Genomic DNA, 25790 nt, shown 5'->3' with positions numbered 1-25790 from the left:
GTGACTAGCAGTAGTGACTAGCAGTAGTGACTAGCAGTAGTGACTAGCAGTAGTGACTAGCAGTAGTGACTGGCAGTAGTGACTGGCAGTAGTGACTAGCAGTAGTGACTGGCAGTAGTGACTGGCAGTAGTGACTGGCAGTAGTGACTAGCAGTAGTGACTAGCAGTAGTGACTGGCAGTAGTGACTGGCAGTAGTGACTAGCAGTAGTGACTAGCAGTAGTGACTAGCAGTAGTGACTGGCAGTAGTGACTGGCAGTAGTGACTGGCTGTAGTGCAAATTATATGTAAAGAAACGCACAGAGAACGGACATATCCTTCAGAAAATAATTTGATACACAACAGAGAAATGAAGTTATTATATTTCAATGCTACGAAACATAACATCAGTAGTATAAGAATTTTGGAAAATGTCGCAAAAACATAAATGATGCTATTTATGGGGAAGGCAGTTGCCGTTCTGCGTGACGTCACGGCCGGTGTGTCGCTCCTTTGACCCGAATCTCTCCTCCCAGCAACAACGAGTCCAGCCCCCTTGGAAAACCCCCTCCACCGTTTTATATATCGTTCAGAATAACATAGAAACGTGCTTTCACCACGACCAGAAACAAACCCAAATGTATCTAGTTTTACACTATGCGGCATAGTGATCTGGTTCGCTCACAACAAACGGGCTGCTTTTAGTTACCGTCAGCGAGCCTTTAACGTTTAGCACCGCTAGCTGGCTCTGTTCGGGAGGAGGTTACCGAGTGGCACAGGCAGCAGCCAGCGTTACCATTGTCTGTTGTTGCCTCGGCCTGGCATCAGCAACCCCCTTCTTGGACTGGGCAGAGGAGGCATTTCAAGGTAAAGGAGAGTCTTGTAAACTATCCGTATGCTAAATTCTGCAACACTATCTAACAACGAGCTGATAATGGTGAGTACCGGAACATATGCATGTTAACTAACTAACTAGAGAGAGGAGAGGGTGTCACAATTTAGCCAGCGTTAGTTAATCATGGTAACTAGTTAGCTTAGTTGTTGTGGTTATTAAATAAATCAAGTATTTAATCAATGTTCATGTTTGAGAGCGAGAGAGAGAGAGGGCTCCAGGAAGTCACAGTGAAATGTCCCTCTAGTTAACTTAGTATCCCAGTGTTGTACATGTCGCCCTCGGTTGTGTTTTAATACCATACATTTACACGGGCAATGCCCCTGGTAATCACCATTTAACCCCCTACAACCACAATATACTATCACCCAAGAGCAGGACGCCAGACCACAGTAGTGTCGGCAATAGCTGCACAGGCGTCGGTGGGTTTTGTCAATCACTTTTTGTGTCGTTTATCAGACACTATTTTCCAGAGCGACTTACAGTAAGTGGTGAGTGGACACATTTTCACATTTCATTTTCGTACATTTTATTAATAAGTTAATCAGATGAGATAAAAACAGACGTTGCTCTGTCTCTGTCTGACAGCAGCGTTATCTTGCCCTAGATAAGACGATGGCGGGTACTTGACATTTGGCCTGTAATAACTGCTTCCCTCGCAAGGAATTTGTGACGAGCTGCTAATGCAAACAAACTGATAACTAACTAAATGAGAAGCGCTGGCCTAGAGTAACCTTTGACCCAACAAGCTAGGCCCTGAAGGATAGTTATCTCACAAGTGAACAACGGTTTCAGCCTGGCACTCATGTCCTTGTTGGGCAACCAGTAACTAGAGTACAACAGACACATTTAACACAGTGAAACTTGCAGTGTCCCGACTGTTGAACAGAAAGCTTACCTTTAACTTGAATATTACATATTGGGTGAATGTTTGGTTGGTTCCCAAGAGGGGGGTGGGAAACCAAGGTCTGGTGGTGGGATGGACCCCAGGGTTACCATAGTGATATGAGAAGGGGTAGTGGGGTGGCAGGGGATGAATAAATGGTCACGGTGAGGGTTGGGTTTCCAGGTCAAACTCTGGCACTGATAGGAGACTGTCCTTGTAGAGTAGCATACCACTGTGTGTATCTCCTCCTGATAGGCTACTTCATCTTGGAGCCGTGCTGAGCACACAGTCTAGTCTACATCCATTCTCTCAGACACGGACTGGTATCAATAATATGACCTCTCACTGACTGACTGGTATCAATAATATGACCTCTCACTGACTGACTGGTATCAATAATATGACCTCTCACTGACTGACTGGTATCAATAATATGACCTCTCACTGACTGACTGGTATCAATAATATGACCTCTCACTGACTGACTGGTATCAATAATATGACCTCTCACTGACTGGTATCAATAATATGACCTCTCACTGACTGACTGGTATCAATAATATGACCTCTCACTGACTGACTGGTATCAATAATATGACCTCTCACTGACTGACTGGTATCAATAATATGACCTCTCACTGACTGACTGGTATCAATAATATGACCTCTCACTGACTGACTGGTATCAATAATATGACCTCTCACTGACTGACTGGTATCAATAATATGACCTCTCACTGACTGACTGGTATCAATAATATGACCTCTCACTGACTGACTGGTATCAATAATATGACCTCTCACTGACTGACTGGTATCAATAATATGACAGTTGATGGTGAATGACTGCTAGTGTCTGTCTGTGGGTGTGTGAGATCATCTGATGTTGGCTTGTGTGTGTGCACTTTAGGTCATCTAAGACTAAAGTGTGTGTGTGTGCGCGAGAGTGAGGGCAGGGCACAAGGCAGGGCGTTGTATCTTTAGCAACTAGCCTCAGTCTGAACAAAAGCTCTGTTGTTGCAGTATCATGTGACTCTGCGTGTGTTCCACCCTCATCATGTGATCTGGGGGCAGGGCTCACACTCTCAAAGTGCTGAGTCTCTCTGAGGCTCACTCTCTTTCCACCGCATGGAGAAGACGGATGAGAGGAGAGAGGGATGGAAAGAGAGGAGGATAGAGGGATGGAAAGAGAGAGAGATGGAAGGAAGAGAGGTTACAGAGAAATAGAGGCAAGGAGAATGGTTCTGCAATGCAGCAAGGCCACATTCTCTCTCTTTCCACCGCATGGAGAAGACGGATGAGAGGAGAGAGGGATGGAAAGAGAGAGAGATGGAAGGAAGAGAGATTACAGAGAAATAGAGGCAAGGAGAATGGTTCTGCAAAGCAGCAAGGCCACATTCTCTCTCTTTCTCCTCTTTGTATCAGTTGTTTATTTAGCTTGTTGAAAGACAGTCAAACAAATCCTACCTTTTTCTAGATGTCGTGGATGAATCAACAGCAGGAGTGAGTTAGAATGTTGTGGGATTCCTCGGAATGTTGGATACTTGTGTGGAATGTTGGATACTTGTGTGGAATGTTGGATACTTGTGTGGAATGTTGGATACTTGTGTGGAATGTTGGATACTTGTGTGGAATGTTGGATACTTGTGTGGAATGTTGGATACTTGTGTGGAATGTTGTGGGATTCCTCGGAATGTTGGATACTTGTGTGGAATGTTGGATACTTGTGTGGAATGTTGGATACTTGTGTGGAATGTTGGATACTTGTGTGGAATGTTGTGGGATTCCTCGGAATGTTGGATACTTGTGTGGAATGTTGTGGGATTCCTCGGAATGTTGGATACTTGTGTGGAATGTTGGATACTTGTGTGGAATGTTGGATACTTGTGTGGAATGTTGTGGGATTCCTCGGAATGTTGGATACTTGTGTGGAATGTTGGAATCCTTCCCATATTGGATCCAGTCTGGGGATGAATGTGCAGGGTTCAGATTGAGCATGTGGAGCAGGTCATGAGACTCTGTGACTCTATCTAACCCTGCTCTCTCTGTTCCATGGTGTCCCTTGGTAAGTAGCATGTCTGAGGAACGTTTGCAGTGGTTGTGTGGCTCCTCTGTATCTTGTATGGTGAAGATGTTGGCTTTCGTTAGACTTTGGAATGACAGGACTTTGGAGTGTGTGATAACCTACATTCTCTTTATGTAATGTATATGGATAGGCGTTCGCTAGTGTTGTTATGCCAGTAGTCCAAACTAATCTCGCTAGCTTTGGAAACTAACAACTACAGTTTGGTGGGTTGTTTATATGCCAGTAGTCCAAACTAATCTCGCTAGCTTTGGAAACTAACAACTACAGTTTGGTGGGTTGTTTATATGCCAGTAGTCCAAACTAATCTCGCTAGCTTTGGAAACTAACAACTACAGTTTGGTGGGTTGTTTATATGCCAGTAGTCCAAACTAATCTCGCTAGCTTTGGAAACTAACAACTACAGTTTGGTGGGTTGTTTATATGCCAGTAGTCCAAACTAATCACGCTAGTTTTGGAAACTAACAACTACAGTTTGGTGGGTTGTTTATATGCCAGTAGTCCAAACTAATCTCGCTAGCTTTGGAAACTAACAACTACAGTTTGGTGGGTTGTTTATATGCCAGTAGTCCAAACTAATCTCGCTAGCTTTGGAAACTAACAACTACAGTTTGGTGGGTTATTTTTTTGCCTGTCTTTTGTTGACTTTTAGGGTTTGGAACTGTTGTGTACTTCAGTGGTGACATGGCAGCCTCTCTTGACCAGCCTGTAATTCTGGTTTCAATGTTGAAGGTCTTGTTTGAGACTTGTTTAGTCTGCTGTGTGTGTGTGTGTGTTAGTGTGAGAGGCCGTCATACCTGTGTTTGTCCCACATTAACTAGCTACACAGAATATGCTACTCCGTTCCAGTATTGCTTTGAACAAAGGAACATCGGGTACAGCAGCTGTCAGGGAATGTTTGTGTTTGTGGACTTTGATATCATGTTTATGAAACAACTACAGCTGGCGCCACTGCATTTCCTATGTTCCTGGGAGAGGGAGGCAATGGGAGAGAGGGAGGCGGTGGGAGAGAGGGAGGCGGTGGGAGAGAGGGAGGCGGTGGGAGAGAGGGAGGCGGTGGGAGAGAGGGAGGCGGTGGGAGAGAGGGAGGCGGTGGGAGAGAGAGGGAGGCGGTGGGGAGAGGGAGGCGGTGGGGGAGAGGGAGGCGGTGGGGGAGAGGGAGGCGGTGGGGGAGAGGGAGGCGGTGGGGGAGAGGGAGGCAATGGGGGAGTGGGAGGGAGGCAGGGGGGGGTGGGGGAGAGGGAGGGAGGCAGTGGGGGGGTGGGGAGGGAGGGAGGCAGGCAGTGGGAGAGAGGCAGGCAGTGGGAGAGAGGGAGGCAGGCAGTGGGAGAGAGGGAGGCAGGCAGTGGGAGAGAGGGAGGCAGGCAGTGGGAGAGAGGGAGGCAGGCAGTGGGGGGGAGGGAGGGAGGGAGGCAGTGGGGGGGAGGGAGGGAGGGAGGCAGTGGGAGAGTGAGTGGGAGGCAGTGGGGGAGAGAGAGGGAGGGGGAGGCAATGAGGGAGTGGAAGGCGCAGAGATCATCCTTCAGCTGGTTTGTGATTTGCTGATGTCATCCTTTCCTTGACTGTTATCTTCGTGTCAACGGTTTCCACCAGAGTGGAAAGAAACGTGTGGATGTTGCAGCCCTGAAGGATGCAGACCTGTGTACTTTAACAATCACACACTGTGTTGCTTGGATGATGGGCTGCACATTCCAAGGTCTTGACGTTTCACTGTGTGACCAGGCAACGTCCACTGCACTGCCCACATGCATAGTTGTACTCAGTCAGCCAGTCAGCCAGTCAGCCAGTCAGCCAGCCAGTCAGCCAGTCAGCCAGTCAGCCAGTCAGCCAGTCAGCCAGTCAGCCAGTCAGCCAGTCAGCCAGTCAGCCAGTCAGCCAGTCAGCCAGCCAGCCAGCCAGCCAGCCAGCCAGCCAGTCAGCCAGTCAGCCAGTCAGCCAGTCAGCCAGCCAGTCAGCCAGCCAGTCAGCCACTCACTCACTCACTCACTCACTCACTCACTCACTCACTCACTCACTCACTCACTCACTCACTCACTCACTCACTCACTCACTCACTCACTCACTCACTCACTCACTCAGCCAGTCACTCAGCCAGTCACTCACTCACTCAGCCAGTCACTCCAGGGTGTGTAGGCTATATCCCATGCCAGAGACAGAAAGACTGAAGAAGGCTGTGAAATGTCTACAACATGCAGCCACACAGTGACTGACAAGTGTATAAAAGGCCAGCTTTAGTTAGTGAACAATATGTTTAAAGACCAGGCTATTGGAATAAGGTGAGGCAAGTCCTCACGACAAGTCCTGAGTCTGTTTTAGTCCCCTACAGGTTAGGTGAACTTAACTATATGAATCAAGTTGTTAATAAGGTCTGCAGGTCCTGGATCAGTCAGCTGTGTTGAAGAATTGAAGAGGGATTTCCATTAGTACTGATCCCAGTCCTGTCCTCCTACCTATACAACTACATTACAGTAGGGAACACCAGCCCTGTCCTCTACATTACAGTAGGGAACACCAGCCCTGTCCTCTACATTACAGTAGGGAACACCAGCCCTGTCCTCTACATTACAGTAGGGAACACCAGCCCTGTCCTCTACATTACAGTAGGGAACACCAGCCCTGTCCTCTACATTACAGTAGGGAACACCAGCCCTGTCCTCTACATTACAGTAGGGAACACCAGCCCTGTCCTCTACATTACAGTAGGGAACACCAGCCCTGTCCTCTACATTACAGTAGGGAACACCAGCCCTGTCCTCTACATTACAGTAGGGAACACCAGCCCTGTCCTCTACATTACAGTAGGGAACACCAGCCCTGTCCTCTACATTACAGTAGGGAACACAGGAGGGAACAGTCGTTATGTTTTGGTATTGACCAGGGCAAGTGAAATGTGTGTGTCCAGTCTGTATTTCCTCCTCTCAAAGTCCAATCATTCTTCCTTTGAGCAGGAAATGAGGGCCTTGTGCCCTTCGCAACCATTGGCCCGTAGCCATATGAAGAAGGGAGAGGGAACAGGCCCTTAGAGGTATGAAACCTGGTACTGGCTCAGTGGCTCAGAAGGGAAGAGAGCAGCAGCTGGATGTTTCTCTAGACCATCATGTAGGCCTGTCCAGGCTCTCTTACCATCATGTAGGCCTGTCCGGGCTCTTACCATCATGTAGGCCTGTCCGGGTTCTCTTCCCACCGTGTAGGCCTGTCCAGGCTCTCTTACCATCGTGTAGGCCTGTCCGGGTTCTCTTCCCACCGTGTAGGCCTGTCCAGGCTCTCTTACCATCGTGTAGGCCTGTCCAGGCTCTACCATCGTGTAGGCCTGTCCGGGCTCTTACCATCATGTAGGCCTGTCCGGGTTCTCTTCCCATCATGTAGGCCTGTCCAGGCTCTCTTACCACCGTGTAGGCCTGTCCGGGCTCTTACCATCATGTAGGCCTGTCCGGGTTCTCTTCCCATCATGTAGGCCTGTCCAGGCTCTACCATCATGTAGGCCTGTCCAGGCTCTCTTCCCATCATGTAGGCCTGTCCAGGCTCTCTTACCATCGTGTAGGCCTGTCCAGGCTCTCTTACCACCGTGTAGGCCTGTCCGGGCTCTCTTACCACCGTGTAGGCCTGTCCGGGCTCTCTTACCACCGTGTAGGCCTGTCCGGGCTCTCTTACCACCGTGTAGGCCTGTCCGGGCTCTCTTACCACCGTGTAGGCCTGTCCGGGCTCTCTTACCACCGTGTAGGCCTGTCCGGGCTCTCTTACCACCGTGTAGGCCTGTCCGGGCTCTCTTACCACCGTGTAGGCCTGTCCGGCTCTCTTACCACCGTGTAGGCCTGTCCGGGCTCTCTTACCACCGTGTAGGCCTGTCCGGGCTCTCTTACCACCGTGTAGGCCTGTCCGGGCTCTCTTACCACCGTGTAGGCCTGTCCGGGCTCTCTTACCACCGTGTAGGCCTGTCCGGGCTCTCTTACCACCGTGTAGGCCTGTCCGGGCTCTCTTACCACCGTGTAGGCCTGTCCGGGCTCTCTTACCACCGTGTAGGCCTGTCCGGGCTCTCTTACCACCGTGTAGGCCTGTCCGGGCTCTCTTACCACCGTGTAGGCCTGTCCGGGCTCTCTTACCACCGTGTAGGCCTGTCCGGGCTCTCTTACCACCGTGTAGGCCTGTCCGGGCTCTCTTACCACCGTGTAGGCCTGTCCGGGCTCTCTTACCACCGTGTAGGCCTGTCCGGGCTCTCTTACCACCGTGTAGGCCTGTCCGGGCTCTCTTACCACCGTGTAGGCCTGTCCGGGCTCTCTTACCACCGTGTAGGCCTGTCCGGGCTCTCTTACCACCGTGTAGGCCTGTCCGGGCTCTCTTACCACCGTGTAGGCCTGTCCGGGCTCTCTTACCACCGTGTAGGCCTGTCCGGGCTCTCTTACCACCGTGTAGGCCTGTCCGGGCTCTCTTACCACCGTGTAGGCCTGTCCGGGCTCTCTTACCACCGTGTAGGCCTGTCCGGGCTCTCTTACCACCGTGTAGGCCTGTCCGGGCTCTCTTACCACCGTGTAGGCCTGTCCGGGCTCTCTTACCACCGTGTAGGCCTGTCCGGGCTCTCTTACCACCGTGTAGGCCTGTCCGGGCTCTCTTACCACCGTGTCGGCCTGTCCGGGCTCTCTTACCACCGTGTCGGCCTGTCCGGGCTCTCTTACCACCGTGTAGGCCTGTCCGGGCTCTCTTACCACCGTGTCGGCCTGTCCGGGCTCTCTTACCATCATGTAGGCCTGTCCGGGATCTCAACGACTGGCTTCATAAAGTTTAAATAACTTTTCTTCTGTCTCTTCCTCAGTGGTCTGAGCTGTGGCCTTGCTGCAGTACCAGGGTCCACCAGCGTGGGGCAGCAGAGCGAGGTGGGGCCAGGAGGCAGCAGTGAGTAGGCCGGGGCTGGATCTAGCCTGGAGGGGCATGTGTCATGACCTCGGTGGTGCTCGTTGACAGTGGAGGGGCGGTGGTGGAGTATATGACCGCCGTGGAGGACCCTCATCAGGTGAGTGGTGAGAGGGTTGGACTGAGTAACAAACACCTTTACTGAACTAACACTCGCACTTGACTTTGCTGATAACTACTTTAATGAGGAAAAATGTACCGACTATGACTGATGTGTTGTCCCACCTAGCTATCTGAAGATGAATTCACTAACTATGACTGAGATGTGGTTGTCCCACCTAGCTATCTGAAGATGAATTCACTAACTATGACTGAGATGTGGTTGTCCCACCTAGCTATCTGAAGATGAATTCACTAACTATGACTGAGATGTGGTTGTCCCACCTAGCTATCTGAAGATGAATTCACTAACTATGACTGAGATGTGGTTGTCCCACCTAGCTATCTGAAGATGAATTCACTAACTATGACTGAGATGTGTTGTCCCACCTAGCTATCTGAAGATGAATTCACTAACTATGACTGAGATGTGTTGTCCCACCTAGCTATCTGAAGATGAATTCACTAACTATGACTGAGATGTGGTTGTCCCACCTAGCTATCTGAAGATGAATTCACTAACTATGACTGAGATGTGGTTGTCCCACCTAGCTATCTGAAGATGAATTCACTAACTATGACTGAGATGTGGTTGTCCCACCTAGCTATCTGAAGATGAATTCACTAACTATGACTGAGATGTGGTTGTCCCACCTAGCTATCTGAAGATGAATTCACTAACTATGACTGAGATGTGTTGTCCCACCTAGCTATCTGAAGATGAATTCACTAACTATGACTGAGATGTGGTTGTCCCACCTAGCTATCTGAAGATGAATTCACTAACTATGACTGAGATGTGGTTGTCCCACCTAGCTATCTGAAGATGAATTCACTAACTGTGAGTCTCTCTGGATAAGAGCATCTGCTAAATGACTCGAATGTAATATGAGCAGTGAAATCACCTAGGACCTAGACTGGCTTCCTTTACACGTCTCCTTTCCTTAAAGACAGGACTAGATAGGTGCTGCGCTCCAATATTCACACTCACTGGCTTCCTTTACACGTCTCCTTTCCTTAAAGACAGGACTAGATAGGTGCTGCGCTCCAATATTCACACTCACTGGCTTCCTTTACACATCTCCTTTCCTTAAAGACAGGACTAGATAGGTGCTGCGCTCCAATATTCACACTCACTGGCTTCCTTTACACATCTCCTTTCCTTAAAGACAGGACTAGATAGGTGCTGCGCTCCAATATTCATACTCACTGGATTCCTTTACACGTCTCCTTTCCTTAAAGACAGGACTAGATAGGTGCTGCGCTCCAATATTCACACTCACTGGCTTCCTTTACACATCTCCTTTCCTTAAAGACGGGACTAGATAGGTGCTGCGCTCCAATATTCACACTCACTGGCTTCCTTTACACATCTCCTTTCCTTAAAGACAGGACTAGATAGGTGCTGCGCTCCAATATTCACACTCACTGGATTCCTTTACACGTCTCCTTTCCTTAAAGACAGGACTAGATAGGTGCTGCGCTCCAATATTCACACTCACTGGCTTCCTTTACACATCTCCTTTCCTTAAAGAGGGGACTAGATAGGTGCTGCGCTCCAATATTCACACTCACTGGCTTCCTTTACACATCTCCTTTCCTTAAAGACAGGACTAGATAGGTGCTGCGCTCCAATATTCACACTCACTGGCTTCCTTTCCCTGTTTCTTTGCTTTTATGAAAGGACATGATCAGGGCTGCGGTACATAATGTTACCTACACTGGCTTCCTTTACACGTCTCCTTTCCTTTAAGGACTGCATAGCAGTAGAGAAAGTGCTCTGTTTGGGATGTTCTGTCTTCTTAACCAAGCTCCTCTTCTCCCTTCTGTTTTTCTATCCTCGTCCCTCCATCTCTGTTCCTCTTTGTCCTACTCCCTCACCCCTGTTCTCCAGGAGGGAGAGTGTGAGGAGGGAGACGGTGAAGCTGAGGTAGAGGTGGAGGTAGAGGTGGAGGGAGACATGATGGAAGAAGAGACAGACGAGGACCTGGATGAAGAGGAGAACCCAGCAGTGATTGTGGAGGAGGTCCCAGGCAGGGGGCTGGAGCAGTATTTCTCTGCCCAGGTTCTGGTATACGAAGACGGGACCTACCTGATACAGGACGTGGGGGAAGAACAGGAGGTGGAGACTGAGGTGGTGGAGACAGGTGAGAGACCGGGGTGGGATGTACACACAGGCCTAGGTCTACATATATCATCTACCATCTACCATATACCATATACCATATACCATCTACATATACCATCTACCATATACCATATACCATCTACATATACCATATACCATATACCATATACCATATACCATCTACATATACCATCTACATATACCATATACCATATACCATATACCTACCCAACCTGAATACACTAGTGATATATACATATACCATCTACCATATACCATCTACCATCTACCATATACCATCTACCATATACCATCTACCATATACCATATACCATATACCATCTACATATACCATATACCATCTACCATATACCATCTACCATATACCATATACCATATACCATCTACATATACCATATACCATCTACATATACCATATACCATATACCATATACCTACCCAACCTGAATACACTAGTGATATATACATATACCATCTACCATATACCATATACCATATACCATATACCATATACCATATACCATATACCATCTACATCTACATCTACATCTACCATCTACCATCTACCATCTACCATCTACCATCTACCATCTACCATCTACCATCTACCATCTACCATCTACCATATACCATATACCATATACCATCTACCATCTACCATCTACCATATACCATCTACCATCTACATATACCATATACCATATACCATATACCATCTACATATACCATCTACCATCTACATATACCATATACCATCTACATATACCATCTACATATACCATATACCATCTACATATACCATTTACCATTTACCATCTACCATCTACCATTTACCATCTACCATCTACCATCTACATATACCATATACCATCTACATATACCATATACCATCTACCATATACCATCTACATATACCATTTACCATTTACCATCTACCATCTACCATTTACCATCTACCATCTACCATCTACATATACCATATACCATCTACATATACCATATACCATCTACCATATACCATCTACCATCTACCATCTACCATCTACATATACCATCTACATCTACCATCTACCATCTACATATACCATATACCATCTACATCTACCATCTACATATACCATATACCATCTACATATACCATCTACATATACCATCTACCATCTACCATCTACATCTACCATCTACCATCTACCATATACCATATACCATATACCATCTACCATATACCATCTACCATATACCATATACCTACCCAACCTGAATACACTAGTGATATATACATATACCATCTACCATATACCATATACCATATACCATCTACCATATACCATCTACCATCTACCATCTACATATACCATATACCATATACCTACCCAACCTGAATACACTAGTGATATATACATATACCATCTACCATATACCATATACCATCTACATATACCATCTACATATACCATCTACCATATACCATATACCATCTACATATACCATCTACATATACCATCTACCATATACCATCTACCATATACCATCTACCATATACCATCTACCATATACCATCTACCATCTACCATCTACCATCTACCATCTACATATACCATCTACATATACCATCTACCATATACCATATACCATATACATATACCATCTACCATTTACCATCTACCATCTACATATACCATATACATATACCATATACATATACCATATACATATACCATATACCATATACCATCTACATATACCATATACATATACCATATACCATCTACCATATACCATCTACATATACCATCTACATATACCATCTACCATCTACCATCTACCATCTACATATACCATCTACATATACCATCTACATCTACCATCTACATCTACCATATACCATCTACCATCTACCATCTACCATCTACATATACCATATACCATATACCATATACATATACCATCTACCATCTACCATCTACCATATACCATCTGCCATCTACCATATACCATCTACATCTACCATATACCATCTACCATCTACCATCTACATATACCATCTACCATCTACCATATACCATCTACCATCTACCATATACCATATACCATATACCATCTACATATACCATCTACATATACCATCTACCATCTACATCTACCATCTACCATCTACCATCTACATATACCATCTACCATCTACATATACCATCTACATATACCATCTACCATATACCATCTACCATCTACCATATACCATATACCATCTACATATACCATATACCATATACCATATACATATACCATCTACCATTTACCATTTACCATCTACCATCTACCATCTACATATACCATATACATATACCATATACATGTACCATATACCATATACCATCTACATATACCATATACATATACCATATACATATACCATCTACCATCTACCATCTACCATATACCATCTACATATACCATCTACATATACCATCTACCATCTACCATCTACCATCTACATATACCATCTACATATACCATATACCATCTACATCTACCATCTACATATACCATATACCATCTACCATCTACCATCTACCATCTACATATACCATATACCATCTACCATCTACCATATACCATCTACCATCTACCATATACCATCTACCATCTACCATATACCATATACCATCTACATCTACCATATACCATCTACCATCTACCATCTACATATACCATCTACCATCTACCATATACCATCTACCATATACCATCTACCATATACCATCTACATATACCATCTACATATACCATCTACCATATACATCTACCATCTACCATCTACCATCTACATATACCATCTACATATACCATATACCATCTACATATACCATATACCATCTACATATACCATATACCATCTACCATCTACATCTACCATCTACCATCTACCATCTACATATACCATCTACCATATGCCATCTACCATATACCATCTACATATACCATATACCATCTACATCTACCATCTACCATCTACCATCTACCATCTACCATCTACCATCTACCATCTACATATACCATATACCATCTACCATCTACCATCTACCATCTACATATACCATATACCATCTACCATCTACCATCTACCATCTACATATACCATCTACATATACCATATACCATATACCATCTACATATACCATTTACCATCTACCATCTACCATATACCATATACCATATACCATCTACCATTTACCATCACCATTTACCATATACCATCTACATATACCATCTACATATACCATCTACATATACCATTTACCATATACCATTTACCATTTACCATATACCATATACCATCTACCATCTACATATACCATCTACCATCTACCATCTACCATTTACCATCTACCATCTACCATCTACCATCTACCATCTACATATACCATTTACCATCTACATCTACCATCTACCATCTACATATACCATATACCATCTACCATCTACCATCTACCATCTACCATCTACCATCTACATATACCATATACCATATACCATCTACATATACCATTTACCATCTACCATCTACCATCTACCATCTACCATCTACATATACCATCTACCATCACCATCTACCATCACCATATACCATCTACCATCTACCATCTACCATCTACATCTACCATCTACCATCTACCATTTACCATTTACCATTTACCATTTACCATATACCATCTACCATCTACCATCTACCATTTACCATCACCATTTACCATATACCATCTACATATACCATCTACATATACCATCTACATATACCATTTACCATATACCATTTACCATTTACCATATACCATATACCATCTACCATCTACCATCTACATATACCATCTACCATTTACCATATACCATATACCATCTACCATCTACCATCTACATATACCATCTACCATCTACATATACCATATACCATCTACATCTACCATATACCATCTACCATCTACCATATACCTACCCAACCTGAATACACTAGTGATATATACATATACCATCTACCATATACCATATACCATCTACATATACCATATACCATCTACCATCTACATATACCATATACCATATACCATCTACCATCTACCATCTACATATACCATTTACCATCTACATATACCATTTACCATCTACATATACCATTTACCATCTACCATCTACCATCTACCATCTACCATCTACCATCTACATATACCATCTACCATCACCATCTACATATACCATCTACCATCTACATATACCATCTACCATCACCATCTACATATACCATCTACCATCTACCATCACCATATACCATATACCATCTACCATCTACCATCTACCATCTACCATCTACATCTACCATCTACCATCTACCATTTACCATTTACCATATACCATCTACATATACCATATACCATCTACATATACCATATACCATCTACATATACCATTTACCATTTACCATATACCATCTACCATCTACCATCTACCATCTACCATTTACCATTTACCATATACCATCTACCATCTACCATCTACCATATACCATATACCATCTACCATCTACCATCTACCATCTACCATCTACCATCTACATATACCATCTACCATCTACATATACCATTTACCATCTACATATACCATTTACCATCTACATATACCATCTACATCTACCATATACCATCTACCATCTACCATATACCTACCCAACCTGAATACACTAGTGATATATACATATACCATCTACCATATACCATATACCATCTACCATCTACATATACCATATACCATCTACCATCTACATATACCATATACCATATACCATCTACCATATACCTACCCAACCTGAATACACTAGTGATATATACATTCAGTACCAGTCAAACGTCTGGACACACCTACTCGTGTTTCTCTATTTGTACCATCATCTACATTGTAGAATAATAGTGAAGACATCACAACTATGTAATAACACATATGGAGTCATGTAGTAACCAAACAAGTGTTAAACAGAGTGTAGCACAGCTGTCATCAAGGCAAAGGGTGGCTACTTTGAACAATCTCATATATTTTGATTTGTTTAACACTTTTTCAGTTATTGCATGACTTTGAAATGTGTTATTTCATAGTGTTGATGTCTTCACTAGTATTATACAATGTAAAAATATAAAGAAAAACCCTTGAATGAGTAGGTGTCCAAACTTTTGACATGCATACATACATACATAACATAACATAACATAACATAACATACATGTACCTTTTTATATACAACCTGAATACACACACAGTAAAATAAGAGTAGAAGTAGGACAGCTTTCAGCTTTGGCACTATTTTCATTTGGGGAGATGTACATTATTTTCCACACCTTCATCCACAGTACTTCAGTCACTCACAGCTTTGGTGTGGTTGCTGGGAAACTCATCAAGCGGATATGTAAGACCTGTCTGCCAGTAGACATCGCCCTCTTGTGGCCGTCCACTGTAGTACATAAGTCCACAAGTGTACTGTTTGGAAGTTGTAAACATGCGTTGATTGCCGTTGTGATTCCACTGTGATTATGATTATTGGACCCTGCTGGTCATCTATGAACATTTGAACATCTTGACCCTGCTGGTCATCTATGAACATCTTGACCCTGCTGGTCATCTATGAACATTTTGAACATCTTGGCCATGTTCTGTTATAATCTCCACCCGGCACAGCCAGAAGAGGACTGGCCACCCCTCATAGCCTGGTTCCTCTCTAGGTTCTGGCCTTTCTAGGGAGTTTTTCCCAGCCACCGTGCTTCTACACCTGCATTGCTTGCTGTTTGGGGTTTTAGGCTGGGTTTCCGTACAGCACTTTGAGATATCAGCTGATGTAATAAGGGCTTTATAAATACATTTGATTGGTTGATTTAGGGTTTTAGGCTGGGTTTCTGTACAGCACTTTGAGATATCAGCTGATGTAATAAGGGCTTTATAAATACATTTGATTGGTTGATTTAGGCAAACAGTTTAAAGCCTTTCGTTAGTTGGACACGGTGGAGTGAAAAACACAACAAACCAAAGCATTTAAGATGTAAAAAGGAAGGTGATTTAATGATTTTTGAAGTATTCTCTTTGGAAAGGAGTGTTGTCCAGCCAAGTAAGCAGACAGACAACGATGTGTTCTTCTTCCCTCAGCGTTTCTAAAGGACCCGCCTCTACTGTAACGTCCTAAAATTATTTTTATTTTTTAACTCCTTGTTTTTCTTCCCTTTTTTAAAATTCCGTCGTTAGTTGCTGACACGATGACTTGTTGTGCGAGTTGCTGAGTGCTGTCTGGGGCGTAGACTTGGTGTGAGACTCCAGTCAGAAAACTAACCCATTAAAGTGGATGATGACCTACAAGCTCTGGCATCGATATAAACATTTCTGCACTCGGTACCTCAGCAGACTGTTTCATTTTTAGTTACTTTAGTGAGAGATTTTTTTTAAATCAGGTTTTCCTACTTAGACTATGGTCTTTGCCATAATGCAAATGAAGACACGTTTATATGCTCTTAAAATCTTTATTCCTTGCGCTGAATGTGCATTGTTAGGAATGCAATAAATACATTATATTAATGGTGTCTTAAAATGCTCTGTTATGCTTTTTTAAATGTTGAATGCACGGGCCTATTATGGATGAATTGTCCTGTTTTCCTGCTTTGGTTGCCGTTCGATCGATGCAAGAGCAGAGCAGAGATGGAAAAGAAAGCGAGACATCTCACTCGCTCCTTTTTTTCCCCTCCTTCATATACAGTCAATGGACTAAGCGAATCAGACCCAGCTGCTAATTTATTGGTGCCTTATGGGAGAGCCTCCCCTTAAGCAGACAGGAACTTTAAAACCTGGTTAACGGCCTGAGTGGGACATCTAAATGTATCCACCATCTTTGGCAAGAGCTCAAGAGAGAGAGAGAGCGGAGGATTTCCTGTGTTTAGCGCGGAAGGACACCCGTCTGCCGCGGTGTGGGGGTTGTGAAGCGGTCTGGATGAGATTTCCTCTGGCGGCGGAGTGATTTTTGGCTGCCTTTTTGCATTTCAGTGTGAAGTCAATGCGAATCTGCAACACGGGAAGAACATGGCGACTTCACTTCATGAGGGGCCCGCTAACCAACTCGATCTGCTCATCAGAGCAGGTAACGGAATTTATTTTAGAACTCGTTCTACCGGCGACCGTTTGTTGACACGTTGTGTGTTTATTTTAGCGACCGCTTGCGCCCCCCCCCCATATCCGTTAAGTAGTTTGGTGAAATAATGGAGGGCAAAGCAGGAAGTGATCACCTTGCTTAGTAACCTGCATGGCGATGTCCGCTTTTCTTCAGTCCTTCTTAAAATGTTTAAAATTACCGTTTTGGATTTGAGCACTGGAGGATTAGACCGCAATCTGCACGTAGCAGCGCGTGCATATCGTGATTTATAGTTTCTTCGTCCATGTGTATCATAATAACTGGTTATTCTGGCAGAGGGAGCCCCGCTGAAACCAGGAAGTGTTGTAGATGTGTTGTCTTTCCTACGTCTTTGCCACGCTGTCTGAGTCGGAAGGGCATGTGGGTTTATGTTTATTCCGCGTTTATCATGGCTTTAAATACACAATCTGTTTATATGATCTACCTATATTGAATCAGTTATGTTGTGATTTTTATCCCTGTATTGAAATATAGTCTATCGATATATTTTTCCTTGTTGAATAACACATACAGCCAGTTTGTTCAAACATTGAATGACACGGAAGTGAGTGTAAACATTTAGTTGAAAGCTGTATTCTAGTCATTTTGTGACTTTTTTTCCCCCCATCTGTTTTCAGCCATGTACCGTTTTTCTGAGTCGGATTCGCACCGTTATCTAAGTGTGGGCCCAGTGGTTTATCCCGTGAAGTGTGTGGCTGCTAACGGTGCACTCAATGCTGGCTTTTGCGTTTACTCACTAGCGATTTTTAAGTGCAAATCGTGTCTCGTTTAAGTTCAGTTCGCCATACAAAGGTTATTCAATTTTTTACATTGTCTAGAGTGTTGCATTTTCTTCCTTGATTTAACGATGATTTAAAAAAAAATATTTTTGGATCATTTCTATGGCGGAAGCATTGTTATGCGTCTAGGCGGGTTGTGGCTTGATTGACAGGTCCATTTGACCAACGGCGTTCGTGAGGCGTTCGAAATCCTCCCACCAGCCAATGAGCGCTGCTAGACGGGTGGGCGTAGATTACTGACTTATCCAATGGTGTCCGGGGCGGGGAGTGAGTGACGTGGGGACGGAGACCGTCTTCGAAGAGAACTGGAGGGAAAGGCGACGCGAGTGTAAACACGGAAGTCAAATAGGGGACTGCACTACTTTGTGTCGGACTTGCTATTATTGGCTCGGTCAAATAGTACCAGCTTTTTCTTTCTTGCTTGTCGAGACGTAATGATGAAAATCATATTTATTCACACGCATTTTGTACTTTTGAAATATGCTGACTTTTAGCCTCAATTGCTTTTTACAGATGTTAATTCATTTTCTTAAATACAATGACTGAATAAGGTAGTGCAGCAGTACTATTTCAACCCGAGTCCGTACCCAACCAAATATTCGGATAACCAACCTCTCTTATTAACCAAACACTAAAACACTCACTGTTGAACGAATCCCTAGAAATATGAAAATGCATAACATTTTATTTAACTTTTACAGTAAAAAAGTTAACTTTTTAAAATATATTTTTTAAAGTGTTAACACTTTTATAGTTAAATCCGTATGTATAATATGCTTACAGATAAATGCATCTTAGTATGTATGTCAAATGTCTGTGTTTATTTCTAGCCTATGTATCGGTGTCAAAGTATCCAGTCTATGTTATGGTCTATGGTGGGTTTATTTAGGTAGTCCTGCCTGGTTTCAACGGCAGCTCGGCCTATCAGGTGCCTATAGTAGTTCTGCTTGTTTGTGTGTGTGTGTGTGGGGGGCTACAGTTTGTTTGCGCTTGGGACGACGGGTAGTGTGTGTGTCAGGGTCTGAATGAGAGGGATTGGGGGGGGGCAGCAGTCAGTCTTCCTAAAGATAACCCTTCTCCCCTACCCTGTGCCTGCCTCGTAGCCAAACATGGGCAGGGGTGATGGTAACCAGATACGTGCTTCCCAGAGAGGGACAACAACAGGTGCCCTGGGATTGGTCCCAAATGGCACCCTATCCACTTTATAGTGCACTACTTTTGACCAGGGCCCAGAGCGCTCTGGTCTGCTCTGTACTGTAAATGTAATCCCTAGGTTTAGTCTGTCTCCTAGTTCCTCAGAAGGACTACATACCCCATACTAATAAATTGCATAATTTTTCCTCGTCTCCTTTTTTTTGTGAAACAATTCCTAGCCCAAATGATTTACCATGACCAGATGAGCACAAGGAAATCCTCTAGACCTTTGTTGTAGACAGCCCGTAATGAGGAAAACAGATTGGGTCATTTTACAAGGAAAACCTTAGGGCCCAAAGGAAAGGAGGAAACTATGACTTCTAACCAATACTTATTATATGGTTAGTTAGTTATTGTTAGTTAGTTATAGATGGTTAGTTATTTGGTTAGTTAGTTACTTGATGCTCTGTAACATCTGTTTTAAGGTCAGTCTGACACTGTAGGTCATGGTGGTAAAGAGAGACTTTTATTTGCAGCTGATCCTACATCAGTTATGCCATAGTAACGGGAGACGGAACGGTTGCTAGGGGCGCCAGAGAGAGGATGTCCGCTTTGACAGACTTTAGAAGTCCTGTGTGAAGTGTAGTAAACAAGCCATTTGAAGTGTCTCAACCTTTTTAGTTTGGTAGTAAACTGTTAATGGTGGAACACCGACAGTGTTTTCACAATAAAAACCAAACCGTGGTAACAGACTTGAGGTAACCAAACACCACTTTTATTTCCAGTAGGATGCATCAGAACCCCTCTGTACTGTACAAGTGATGAAATGTCTACAGCGGCTGTACAGACCTGCAACGGTGCTTTTCACCTCTACTAACGTGTGTTTCCTTTGTTTCAGTGGAGGCGTCCGTCCATTACCAACAGTCTGGCACCAGCATCTACTGTTCTGATAAGACCATCGAGGCTGCCGAGGCTCTGCTGCACATGGACTCTGTTACCAGCCTGAGAGGAGACCGCAGCCCAGGTATTCACCATGACATATTCCACCCATAAACAGCAGCCCAGGTATTCACCATGACATATTCCATCCATAAACAGGTATTCACCATGACATATTCCATCCATAAACAGCAGCCCAGGTATTCACCATGACATATTCCATCCATAAGCAGGTATTCACCATGACATATTCCATCCATAAGCAGGTATTCACCATGACATATTCCATCCATAAGCAGGTATTCACCATGACATATTCCATCCATAAGCAGGTATTCACCATGACATATTCCACCCATAACCAGGTATTCACCATGACATATTCCATCCATAAGCAGGTATTCACCATGACATATTCCACCCATAACCAGGTATTCACCATGACATATTCCATCCATAAGCAGGTATTCACCATGACATATTCCATCCATAAGCAGCAGCCCAGGTATTCACCATGACATATTCCATCCATAAGCAGCAGCCCAGGTATTCACCATGACATATTCCATCCATAAGCAGGTATTCACCATGACATATTCCATCCATAAGCAGCAGCCCAGGTATTCACCATGACACATTCCATCCATAAACAGCAGCCCAGGTATTCACCATGACATATTCCATCCATAAACAGCAGCCCAGGTATTCACCATGACATATTCCATCCATAAGCAGGTATTCACCATGACATATTCCATCCATAAGCAGCAGCTCAGGTATTCACCATGACATATTCCATCCATAAGCAGCAGCCCAGGTATTCACCATGACATATTCCATCCATAAGCAGGTATTCACCATGACATATTCCATCTATAAGCAGGTATTCACCATGACATATTCCATCTATAAGCAGGTATTCACCATGACATATTCCATCCATAAGCAGCAGCCCAGGTATTCACCATGACATATTCCATCCATAAGCAGGTATTCACCATGACATATTCCATCCATAAGCAGCAGCCCAGGTATTCACCATGACATATTCCATCCATAAACAGCAGCCCAGGTATTCACCATGACATATTCCATCCATAAACAGCAGCCCAGGTATTCACCATGACATATTCCATCCATAAACAGCAGCCTAGGTATTCACCATGACACATTCCATCCATAAGCAGGTATTCACCATGACATATTCCATCCATAAGCAGCAGCCCAGGTATTCACCATGACATATTCCATCCATAAGCAGCAGCCCAGGTATTCACCATGACATATTCCATCTATAAGCAGGTATTCACCATGACATATTCCATCCATAAGCAGCAGCCCAGGTATTCACCATGACATATTCCATCCATAAGCAGGTATTCACCATGACATATTCCATCCATAAGCAGGTATTCACCATGACATATTCCATCTATAACCAGGTATTCACCATGACATATTCCATCCATAAGCAGCAGCCCAGGTATTCACCATGACATATTCCATCCATAAGCAGGTATTCACCATGACATATTCCATCCATAAACAGCAGCCCAGGTATTCACCATGACACATTCCATCCATAAACAGCAGCCCAGGTATTCACCATGACATATTCCACCCATAACCAGGTATTCACCATGACATATTCCATCTATAACCAGGCATTCACCATGACATATTCCATCCATAAACAGCAGCCCAGGTATTCACCATGACATATTCCATCCATAAACAGCAGCCCAGGTATTCACCATGACATATTCCATCCATAAACAGCAGCCCAGGTATTCACCATGACACATTCCATCCATAAGCAGGTATTCACCATGACATATTCCATCCATAAGCAGCAGCCCAGGTATTCACCATGACATATTCCATCCATAAGCAGCAGCCCAGGTATTCACCATGACATATTCCATCCATAAGCAGCAGCCCAGGTATTCACCATGACATATTCCATCCATAAGCAGGTATTCACCATGACATATTCCACCCATAAAGCAGCCCAGGTATTCACCATGACATATTCCATCCATAAGCAGGTATTCACCATGACATATTCCATCCATAAGCAGGTATTCACCATGACATATTCCATCTATAAGCAGGTATTCACCATGACATATTCCATCTATAAGCAGGTATTCACCATGACATATTCCATCTATAAGCAGGTATTCACCATGACATATTCCATCCATAAGCAGCAGCCCAGGTATTCACCATGACATATTCCATCTATAAGCAGGTATTCACCATGACATATTCCATCCATAAGCAGCAGCCCAGGTATTCACCATGACATATTCCATCCATAAGCAGGTATTCACCATGACATATTCCACCCATAAGCAGCAGCCCAGGTATTCACCATGAAATATTCCATCCATAAGCAGGTATTCACCATGACATATTCCATCCATAAGCAGGTATTCACCATGACATATTCCACCCATAAGCAGCAGCCCAGGTATTCACCATGACATATTCCATCCATAAGCAGCAGCCCAGGTATTCACCATGACATATTCCATCTATAACCAGGTATTCACCATGACATATTCCATCCATAAGCAGCAGCCCAGGTATTCACCATGACATATTCCATCCATAAACAGCAGCCCAGGTATTCACCATGACATATTCCATCCATAAGCAGGTATTCACCATGACATATTCCACCCATAACCAGGTATTCACCATGACATATTCCATCCATAACCAGGTATTCACCATGACATATTCCATCCATAAACAGCAGCCCAGGTATTCACCATGACACATTCCATCCATAAACAGCAGCCCAGGTATTCACCATGACATATTCCACCCATAACCAGGTATTCACCATGACATATTCCATCCATAAGCAGCAGCCCAGGTATTCACCATGACATATTCCATCCATAAGCAGGTATTCACCATGACATATTCCACCCATAAGCAGGTATTCACCATGACATATTCCATCCATAAGCAGCCGAGAGACTAGAACAGAGACATCATTGATGTCGTAGATCTCCGATGATGTCATACGAATGTTGGTGTTCACACAACGTTACATCCACCAGAACACACACTGTTTCTCTCTCAACGTTTTCCCTCTTGTCCCACTAGATGTGTTCATCCCGGCAGGGTGTGGGACCACCCAGACTTCATCCACGCGGCGATGCGTCCAGACGTGATGACCGAGACTGTGGTGGAGGTGTCTACGGAAGACTGTATGGACGAGGACATGGAGGTCACCCTCATAGAGGAACCAGACGAGTCAGAGCCTGACCAACATCCTGTCAAGAAGAAGAAAGGTTAGTGATGAGGACACGGAGGTCACCCTCCTAGAGGAACCAGAGCCTGACCACCGACCTGTTAGGGATGAGGACACGGAGGTCACCCTCCTAGAGGAACCAGAGCCTGACCACCGACCTGTTAGGGATGAGGACACGGAGGTCACCCTCTAGAGGAACCAGAGCCTGACCACCGACCTGTCAGGAAGAAGAAAGGTTAGTAATGAGGACACGGAGGTCACCCTCCTAGAGGAACCAGAGCCTGACCACCGACCTGTTAGGGATGAGGACACGGAGGTCACCCTCCTAGAGGAACCAGAGCCTGACCACCGACCTGTTAGGGATGAGGACACGGAGGTCACCCTCCTAGAGGAACCAGAGCCTGACCACCGACCTGTTAGGGATGAGGACACGGAGGTCACCCTAGAATACTGGCTATCCACTGAGAAATCAAGAAACTTTCCATAATACTACCCAAAGATACTGGCTGTTGATTGGAGATACTGTCTGTTGATTGGAGATACTGTCTGTTGATTGGAGATACTGGCTGTTGATTGAGATACTGGCTGTTGATTGGAGATGCTGGCTGTTGATTGGAGATACTGGCTGTTGATTGGAGATGCTGGCTGTTGATTGGAGATGCTGGCTGTTGATTGGAGATGCTGGCTGTTGATTGGAGATGCTGGCTGTTGATTGGAGATGCTGGCTGTTGATTGGAGATGCTGGCTGTTGATTGGAGATGCTGGCTGTTGATTGGAGATGCTGGCTGTTGATTGGAGATGCTGGCTGTTGATTGGAGATGCTGGCTGTTGATTGGAGATGCTGGCTGTTGATTGGAGATGCTGGCTGTTGATTGGAGATGCTGGCTGTTGATTGAGATACTGGCTGTTGATTGGAGATACTGGCTGTTGATTGGAGATACTGGCTGTTGATTGGAGATACTGGCTGTTGATTGGAGATACTGGCTGTTGATTAAGACATCAAAGTAATGCTAAAGAGCCTAAATGGTTTTAATGATAAAGGTACTATAAAGATGATGATGGTTAATAGGACTGAATTGTCAGACTGGTTGTATCTTGTAGACAGGATGTTGATGTTAAAAGGACTGGCTGTAGGACAGGATGTTGATGTTAAATAGGACTGGCTGTATCTTGTAGACAGGATGTTGATGTTAAATAGGACTGGTTGTATCTTGTAGACAGGATGTTGATGTTAAATAGGACTGGCTGTATCTTGCAGACAAGATGTTGATGTTAAATAGGACTGGCTGTATCTTGCAGACAGGATGTTGATGTTCAATAGGACTGGCTGTATCTTGTAGACAGGATGTTGAACATTTTTAAATGACGCATATAGTCTAGTGAACCTAATTGAACCTACTGAAAACCTAACAAATATATTCCAATATAGATCAGATAAATAAAGAAGCAATATTTTTCTTATGGC

General features: G+C 44.2%; 2 protein-coding genes across 4 annotated transcripts; both read left to right on the top strand.

The window, feature by feature from the left end:
* Window positions 1-549: 549 nt before the first annotated feature.
* On the top strand, window positions 550-24468 carry LOC124025023 (ETS-related transcription factor Elf-2-like). 3 transcript variants are annotated; one of them, XM_046338719.1, is made up of 5 exons: window positions 550-845; window positions 8647-8844; window positions 10738-10990; window positions 21014-21139; window positions 24178-24467. In XM_046338719.1, the coding sequence occupies exons 2-5, from the start codon at window positions 8770-8772 to the stop codon at window positions 24243-24245; spliced, it is 522 nt and encodes a 173-aa protein (XP_046194675.1). In that variant the 5' UTR covers window positions 550-845; window positions 8647-8769; the 3' UTR covers window positions 24246-24467. The 3 variants fall into 3 exon arrangements, with proteins under 3 accessions (XP_046194675.1, XP_046194676.1, XP_046194677.1); XM_046338720.1 differs by lacking the exon at window positions 550-845 and adding an exon at window positions 2860-2985 and having other exon boundaries at window positions 24178-24468; XM_046338721.1 differs by lacking the exon at window positions 550-845 and adding an exon at window positions 3234-3259 and having other exon boundaries at window positions 24178-24468.
* LOC124025026 (keratin-associated protein 16-1-like) lies at window positions 6867-8640 on the top strand. The gene is made up of 2 exons (XM_046338727.1): window positions 6867-6938; window positions 7621-8640. The coding sequence occupies exons 1-2, from the start codon at window positions 6867-6869 to the stop codon at window positions 8617-8619; spliced, it is 1071 nt and encodes a 356-aa protein (XP_046194683.1). The 3' UTR covers window positions 8620-8640.
* Window positions 24469-25790: the final 1322 nt, after the last annotated feature.

The sequence above is a fragment of the Oncorhynchus gorbuscha genome, unplaced genomic scaffold, assembly GCF_021184085.1.
Source record: "Oncorhynchus gorbuscha isolate QuinsamMale2020 ecotype Even-year unplaced genomic scaffold, OgorEven_v1.0 Un_scaffold_2129, whole genome shotgun sequence".
Lineage (NCBI taxonomy): Eukaryota > Metazoa > Chordata > Actinopteri > Salmoniformes > Salmonidae > Oncorhynchus > Oncorhynchus gorbuscha.
Note: the sequence above shows the minus strand (reverse complement) of the source record. Positions and strands in the feature narration are given on the sequence as shown.

Excerpts from the sequence above, each read along its gene's own strand:
- LOC124025026 (XM_046338727.1), top strand. The coding sequence starts at position 6,867 with ATGAAACCTGGTACTGGCTCAGTGGCTCAGAAGGGAAGAGAGCAGCAG. Across the intron at positions 6,939-7,620 it reads ATGTTTCTCTAGACCATCAT|GCCTGTCCGGCTCTCTTACC; the intron begins GTAGGCCTGTCC and ends ACCACCGTGTAG.
- LOC124025023 (XM_046338720.1), top strand. The coding sequence starts at position 8,770 with ATGACCTCGGTGGTGCTCGTTGACAGTGGAGGGGCGGTGGTGGAGTAT. Across the intron at positions 8,845-10,737 it reads CCGTGGAGGACCCTCATCAG|GAGGGAGAGTGTGAGGAGGG; the intron begins GTGAGTGGTGAG and ends CCTGTTCTCCAG. Across the intron at positions 10,991-21,013 it reads GACTGAGGTGGTGGAGACAG|TGGAGGCGTCCGTCCATTAC; the intron begins GTGAGAGACCGG and ends CCTTTGTTTCAG.